At 47.9% G+C, this 8,072-nt stretch overlaps 1 protein-coding gene across 1 annotated transcript; it reads left to right on the forward strand.

Moving 5' to 3' along the window:
* Positions 1–5,040: 5,040 nt before the first annotated feature.
* Positions 5,041–6,141, forward strand: GPR6 (G protein-coupled receptor 6). The gene has a single exon (XM_033867347.2). The coding sequence runs from the start codon at positions 5,044–5,046 to the stop codon at positions 6,139–6,141; it is 1,098 nt and encodes a 365-aa protein (XP_033723238.1). The 5' UTR covers positions 5,041–5,043.
* The last annotated feature ends 1,931 nt before the right edge of the window (positions 6,142–8,072 follow it).

Below are 8,072 nucleotides of genomic sequence, written 5' to 3' on the forward strand. Positions count from 1 at the left end.
CACAATGTTCTGCAACATGTGGACATGTAATAATAATAATGTAGCCTGGTTCTTTTCTAAAGTTGGTGGGAATATCATGTGATGCTGACCTCCCAGGATAACAGCCCTCTGGAGTGATGACTGCTCACCTGGCATGAAGCAGGAGCATCCCTGATGTGTTTGGACATGCTGAGGAGGTAGGTACCTTGGACATTATGACCCATCGTTGATGCTTTAGGGGGAGAGGAAACCATGGGGACAGGTGGAGGCAGAGAAAAGGAGACATTTTTAATATCATTTATCTGCCTCAGCATGTGTCCCCAGAAGATTACCTCCATCCAAGACCTTGGTTCTGGTCATACAATTTAGAGTATTCAATGCCCCTTGTGATTCCTGCCTCTTTCAGCAACGACCTTTCTTAGTAACGGCTTCATACATCTCACTAAGCACCTGCTCTCTTCCTGAGCTGTCAGCACAAGTATCTGTATACCAGCAAATAGACCTATACTTCCCAGTAGAACACTGTATTTTTTATTTCTAAGAACCAAGTAGAGGGAGTGTGTGTGTGTGCGCGCATGAGTGTGTGTGTGTGTGTGTGTGTGTGTGTGTGTGTGTGTGTGTATGTAGATGCCCAGAGAGAGAGGCCAGAATTGCTGGTAAGGGTCTTTCCAACCCAGTTTTATAAGGTCTAGACAGTTTGGCTGACTTCAGCTCTGATTTTGTAAAATAGAATTGATTTGCAAAGATCTGGGCCAGGAGAGGGCACACCTGGGAAGTGGCTGTGAACTCAGAATAAGGAACAGGGAAAATACCTGAGAGCTACAGAAAAATAGAGGGTCCAGGGCAGCCAGAATTTAGAGCTCCTTGATGGGGCTACTGAGTTCATCAGGGCTAAAAGGGAACCAAGCGTCAGCTTTCATCTTGGGACATAAAGAAGGTTCTTGTGAGCGTGGAAAATTAAAGGTCACAGAGGACTGGTCAGTGTCCTGAATCTGAAATTACACTAAGTGATTTGAAGCTGGATTGTTGCTAAAATTCCCTTATTGCAACTATTCCAAACTCCAATCTACAATTTTCAGGAGTTTCACTGCATGCTAAACTGACAATGAAGTGGTATGATTGCTAAGATGAGTGTTCTCAACCCTGGCTTTCCATTAGAGTCTAGGAAATTTGGTGCCTGGTCCTCACTCCAGGACAAATGAATCAGAATCTCTGGGTGAGAGATCCAGGAGTCAGTAGTTTTAAAAAGCTTTCCAGGTAATTCTAATGTGCAGCAAGGGTTGGGAACCACTAGCTGAGCCTGAGGTGGGCAAGAGATAGCCAGGGGAGCAAGAGAAAGAGTTGTGGTTGAGAGGTTGTGATTCCTGGGCATAACCTCAGAGAAGGAAAGTTTCCTTGTGTTTATGCTTGGATAGTACTGGAATATAAAGGCGCCAGAGGATATGTTGGGTGTGTCACAGAGGTGGTAATGAGTTTAACCTGTGCCTATAAGCCAGAAACCAAACTTTGCACATCCCAAAACATAACCAGGATCAGACAACCTGGTGGATGAATAATACATTTAGTTGTGTGTTTCAGTCAAGTATCAAAGATTCAGAGTAGAAACCCACCCAAGAAACCTCAAGATTAGGAAGGTTTGTAGTAGAGTCTACAAATACTAATTTCAAGGGATCCAGGGATCTAGACTCCCAGAGCTGGCAACCAGATACTCAGGGACTGAGGTCATTCCCTCCACCTCTCACTCATTTGATCTCCCTTATCTCTGTTCCTCTCTGCACATCTGCTTCATTCCTCCATTGCAGCTGTCTTCCTCTGATTCTCATTTCACACAAGGCTCAACATGAGTGCTGCAGCCCTAACTTATCATGATCTTTCAGGTCCAGAGCCCAGCACTGACTGACCATTGTCACAATGTTTCTTAGTTCAAATTTTCAGGAAGGGAATCTGGTCACTGTCCAGCAAATAATGGCTGGTCTTGTCTAGCCTTGGGTCAAGCATCAGTCTCTTCCCATAAGCTGGGCTGGGGGTGGAAATTGTCACATGGTTCACAGGCTGAACATTCTAGGAGACCACTGGAAGGGCAGGTTCTTGTGAGGAGCTGTGGGCAGAGTGGCAATGAAGTACATCTAATACCTATCCATAACCAATGAACCCATACCTTTCTTCTTTCCCATCTTCTGCCTCCCAGGAGATAGGTGGGTGTGGGGGAGATAAGGAGGAGCTTGAAAGAATGTGCCTGTCTGCTGTCAGGATCCAGTCTAGCATCTGAGAGAGGTACCCACAGACTGGCACGACCAAAAGACAGTCTACAAACCCTCAACCAGCATTTATGTACATGATTATATGGGTGTTGTCCTCCTCCTGAAACTACTGAAAAGTCAGTCCCTTCTTGGCAATAGTGAAAGCCTCAAGATGTCTGAAACACAGGATCTCTGTTTGCTCAATTTTATTCTCATACTTTCTACTGCCTTGTGACATGTAAAAATGTAACACATTCAGTCACTAAGAAGGATTCTCCTTCCCTTGGGCCTTTATCTAATTGTTTGAAAAATTTGCAATTAACATGTGATTACAGTGGTTTGACAGTTTGCTTGACAGCTCTGAAATAACATTCTTGGCTTCTGGTTGACAATCTTTTACTGAAACTCAAAATGATACTTTCCAGAAACTTAGAACTTCAGTCAATTTGAAGGTTCATGAGAATTTTATAAACTCCCCAAATGGAGAAACTGTATGTAAACTCATCTTATGGGCCAACACTGGCTAATGCAGCAAAGAGCAGCAAAGAATTGAGTGGTCCTATAGTTTTCCTTCTTTTCTTTAGTTAAGTTCAGTTGCACAGGTGCAGGAGGGCAGTAGTCGTCTGGACTTGGGGGCCATTTTTAGAGGGAGAAGGCCAGGATGAAAATCCCCCTTCCACTCCAGCCTGTAGACAGTCCGAATATATTTTTTCTTTTGGGGCCCCTGGGTGTAGAGGCAAAGTGAAGCCAGGAGAGGGAAGAAGGTATACAGGGAAAAGTAGAGGAAGGACCAGTAACAAATGTTGTCTATTTTCACCTTGCCCAGAGCATGTGGTCCCTGAAAATCATGTCTGTGGCTCTGGCATAATACCATCATGCCAATATGCGATCATTTATTCTAGAGTCTTAGATGGAGTCAACTATTTTAGCTTTTTCCCCAAGTACAGCTATTGGAGATTCTGGATAATTAAAAAAAGAAGAAGAAGTCTAATACTTGTATTTTACTGACAAAACAAAACGCCTTTAAACCAAAAGGATGATTTATCGGAGCTGAAAATAAAACTCCTGCCTATTGAAGTCTGGTGCAGCTGAGTTCTCACTATTTTCGTCCTGTAATTTGTTTCATAGGGTACTAATTAACAGGGCAAAGTCTGTTGCCAGCAAAGTAAATCACATTTTGCTGTTTTCTTCTCTTCTAACAAGACCCAGACCTGGTCTTTAATTGAAGAGCAAGTTCCAAGAGCACTATTAGCTAGTGCAGTTGGGAAACATTCGACTGGGAAGATCATGGTGAAACCTGCTATGTAGAGTTCAAGAAAGATAGTGAGGGACAGGGAGAAATGGAGGGAGAGAGAGGAATTGATTGCACAGGTAACCTTCAAAAGAAGAGATTGTTTTCCTCAACTGTTCCATCTTTTCTCTGTTCCCCACAACTTGGCTTTTCTCCTCTGGCTCTACTCAGCTGACACACTGTACCAGAAACATCCTTAAAACATCCTTTAAAAAAAACCCTCATCATCCCCCACCACACACACACCAGTTCATTCCTGTCCCCCAAACAGTACTTTTCCTTTAAGATAGCAACTCTGCGTGCGATTGGGCCTCTCTGCCCCCAACCTCCCCCTTCTCCAGGCCTTTTCCTTCAACCTGTCCCCCTCAGTGACCTTTGACTCGGGGCCTTGCAGCCTGGCCAGTGCAACTCATCCCTCATCGCTCCCCTCCCATCTCACCCTCCTTGCCTGCCCTTAGTCTCCACTCTTTTCTCCCTTGCCTCTTTCTTCCATCCCATTCCTGGAGGCTCCGTGCCGGCGGCGGCCCTCTGGTTTCTCCTCCCTCCTCGAACCCTCTGAGACATCCTTTGGAGAGGGTATATGGTGAGGGAGCTTGCTGATGGGCGGGCGAGGAAAGCGAGTGCCTAGCTCGCACCCTGGAAACAGGAGCCTGACGTCACCACGCCCTGCCTGTCAATCTCCAGCGGGCGCGCTGCTCGTAACCGGCCTTTTCTTGTACTGACTGTGTCTCTGTAACTCTCAGCGGCGCCGGCACAGCTACCAGCGCCCCGCACTCCTCTGCGCGCCGTCCCGGCCACCTCCTTCAGGCGTCGGCTCTGTCCGCGCGGGCAGCGCATCCTGGCGCCCAGCCACAGCGCTCATGATCAGCGATTTCCTGAAGCCCTGACTCCCCAGGTGAGCAGCCCGGCTCTCTAAAGGAACTCTGAGGGCGTGCAGAGGGGAAGGGGTGAAGGATGGCCAGGGGATGGCTCCTTCCTGGAGCCAAGCATGACGCCACACACCCTCCACCTACACAGACCTCCTAGCTTCTCTCCCCCGAAACCGCTTTCCCAGGGGGTCTCTGGCCTCCGGGGTCCGCTGTGCTCCACGGTGGCAGAAACTTCGCGTTCAGCACCGTGGACAGCTACTCCGCCTCCCAGTTGAGGAGAGCGCCTGACCGAGCCGGTCACAGCCAGGGCGGCACTCGCTGAGGCTGACACTACTAGCTTGGTGCGCAAGATGCGTGTGCAAATACAGGCATACTTACGTGATCTGTGTGTATGCGAGTGCGTGTTATTCGTGTGTATATCTGTGCAAAAACTCAGACATCAGTGCGGGCATCCCTTGTGCATTGCACTCACACGCTCACTCACTTACTCAACAGGTATTTATTTTTGGCTCTCAACCACTGCTTCCTCGCTCTGCTCTGGGGTCCCGGGGTGGGATGGGCAATATGAGCGGGGGAGCAGCGCCCGGCGAAGTACCCTGGCGGCGTAAACCGCACACCTGACGCTTGTTCTCCCTGTCCACGCAGGGGGTAGCTTCCCGCCGTGATGAACGCGAGCTCATCTTCGCTCAACGACTCCCAGGTGGTGGCAGTGGCGGCCGAGGGTGCGGCGGCAGCGGCCACCGCAGCAGGAGCGCGGGACACCGGTGAATGGGGGCCCCCGGCAGCCGCAGCCGCAGCTGCGCTGGGGGGCAGCGGCGCAGCTAATGCGTCGCTGGAGTTGTCTTCGCAGCTGCCAGGGGGGCCGACGGGGCTGCTGCTGTCTTCAGTGAATCCATGGGACGTACTGCTCTGCGTGTCTGGGACGGTGATCGCAGGCGAAAATGCGCTGGTGGTGGCGCTCATCGCGTCCACACCTGCGCTGCGCACGCCCATGTTCGTGCTGGTAGGCAGCCTGGCCACCGCCGACCTGCTGGCGGGCTGCGGTCTCATTCTGCACTTCGTATTCCAGTACGTGGTGCCCTCGGAGACTGTGAGCCTGCTTACTGTAGGCTTCCTCGTGGCCTCCTTCGCTGCCTCCGTCAGCAGCCTGCTGGCCATTACGGTGGACCGCTACCTGTCCCTCTACAACGCGCTCACCTATTACTCGCGACGGACCCTGTTGGGCGTGCACCTCCTTCTCGCTGCCACCTGGACGGTGTCCTTAGGCCTTGGGCTGCTGCCGGTGCTTGGCTGGAACTGCCTGGCAGAGCGCGCCGCCTGCAGCGTGGTGCGCCCGCTGACGCGCAGCCACGTGGCACTGCTCTCCGCCACCTTCTTTGCGGTCTTCGGCATCATGCTGCACCTTTACGTGCGCATCTGCAAGGTGGTCTGGCGTCACGCGCACCAGATCGCGCTGCAGCAGCACTGCCTGGCGCCGCCCCACCTTGCCGCCACCAGAAAGGGTGTGGGTACGCTGGCCGTGGTGCTGGGCACTTTCGGTGCCAGCTGGCTGCCTTTTGCCATCTACTGCGTGGTAGGCAGCCATGAGGACCCAGCTGTCTACACCTACGCCACCCTGCTGCCCGCCACCTACAACTCTATGATCAATCCTATCATCTATGCCTTCCGCAACCAGGAGATCCAACGCGCCCTGTGGCTCTTGTTTTGTGGCTGTTTCCAGTCCAAAGTGCCCTTCCGCTCCAGGTCCCCCAGTGAGGTCTGAAGGCTCCCTCCATCCTCTAACCAACACCACGCCCCCAACAAGCCAGCCTTTGGTGAGCTTCCCAGTGCCTGCTGATGGACTCTGAGATCCCATACTGTGACTCTGACTTTGGAAAGAGATAATAAACATAAGCACAACAAACTCACAAGGACAAAGAGGCTTGTTGGAACTTTACATATACAGTGTATACATGTGTACATATATATACAAATATTTGTATCTTCTGGAGGTGTGCAGGATGTGGAATTTCCTGTTCTGTGAAAAAACTAACAAAAAGGCGGTTGTATACTCAAATTGTACATCACACTTGTCAAATGAAGACATTCCAATACTGCTTAATTATAGCACTTTATTTTTAGCTGCTGAACTGCCAAAACAGTGTTGCCATTTTCAAGGGCAGGGGAAGGGGGGTAAAAGTGTATTTTTGTTGTATGTGATAGAATATTTTGCTGCATATGCATCAGTAAATTACAACATATTTTGTACACAAATAAACACATTATAAAAATGTAATTTTTGGCATGTGACTGATGATAGAATTACTATTTAAGAGACAAATTATTAGTGTATTTACTTTAAAAGTTTATTATGTGTTATCTCCATCCTGTGAAAATCTTAATGTAAAAAATCACACACATTTGCACATTGCTCATAAATTGTCACTGAAACACCTAATCCAGATTATTGGGGAGGTACAGGAACTGAGTAATATAGTCACATAACGGTATTCACAGGACACTAAAGGGTTATTTGTGTATCAGTGCAAATTAATCTACTCCCTTGGTTACTGGGTTTGGAAGACAAGCTCCAGAGGATGTCTGAAACCATTCCTTTATCTTACCACATGTGCACTTGTGAATCCTGAAACCACAAATCTTAGATGTATTTTTTCCAGTTTGGAAAGAATTTTAAATGTTGAAAATTCATATTGACTGAGTATACTGTTACTGGCCAGGTCTTGTAGCAAAATGCACAGCCTTATAAAACAAATAAATTCATCAAAGACAGGATTCCAAGATATACTGTGTTCATGAGGTAAATTAAGATAAGCCCAGTAGCCCACTTTGAGGCACTCTTATCTTCAAAGTACAGGACATTAAACTAATATCCTCAAGAACTAAATATTCCCATTCAGAATTGTTAAATTGTTCCCCTCCTTCCTTTCTTACAGGTTATGTGAGTATAAATAAGATAACATATATGGACATATTCTGAGCACCTGTGAAGACATATGCACACAAGCACAGGTAGTTACTGGTCTTAGGCCTTAGGAAAACATATGCAAGCAAATTTTTTCATACAGTCCACAAATATTTATTGAATGCCTACTATCTGCTAGACACAATCCCAGAGCTGGGAATACAGATGTGAACTAAATAGAAGAAAGGTCTCTGCTCATAGTGTTATCCTCTAGTAGGGGAGATGGCCTACAAGCAAATAAACAAATATATATGAAGAGATTTATTATAAAGAATTGGCTCGTGCAACTGTGGAGGCTGAGAAGTCTCAAGGTGTACAGTCAGCAAGTCGGAAACCCAGGAATGCTGCTGGTGTAGTTCCAATCTGAGTCTGAAGTCCTGAGAACCAGGAGAGCCCACAGGTTCAGGACCCAAGAAGAACTGATGTTTCAGTTAGAAACCAAAGGCAGAAAAATACCAATGTTCCAGCTCAGACCAATCAGGCAGCAGGAGTTACTCAGCTCTTTTGTTCGTTTCTGGTCTTCAATTGATTGGATGAGTCTCCTCTACATTAGAGAAGGCAATCTGCTTTACTCAGCCTACTGAGTAGGCTGACACACCCAAAATAAGACACACCCAGGATAATGTTTAACCAAATGTCTGGGCACCCCGTGGTCCAGTCAAGTTGACACATAAAACTAACCATCACACCAAGAGAACACGGTAATCCAAAATAAAGGAGAAAAAGTGTTC

This window comes from Tursiops truncatus, chromosome 12, assembly GCF_011762595.2.
Source record: "Tursiops truncatus isolate mTurTru1 chromosome 12, mTurTru1.mat.Y, whole genome shotgun sequence".
Lineage (NCBI taxonomy): Eukaryota > Metazoa > Chordata > Mammalia > Artiodactyla > Delphinidae > Tursiops > Tursiops truncatus.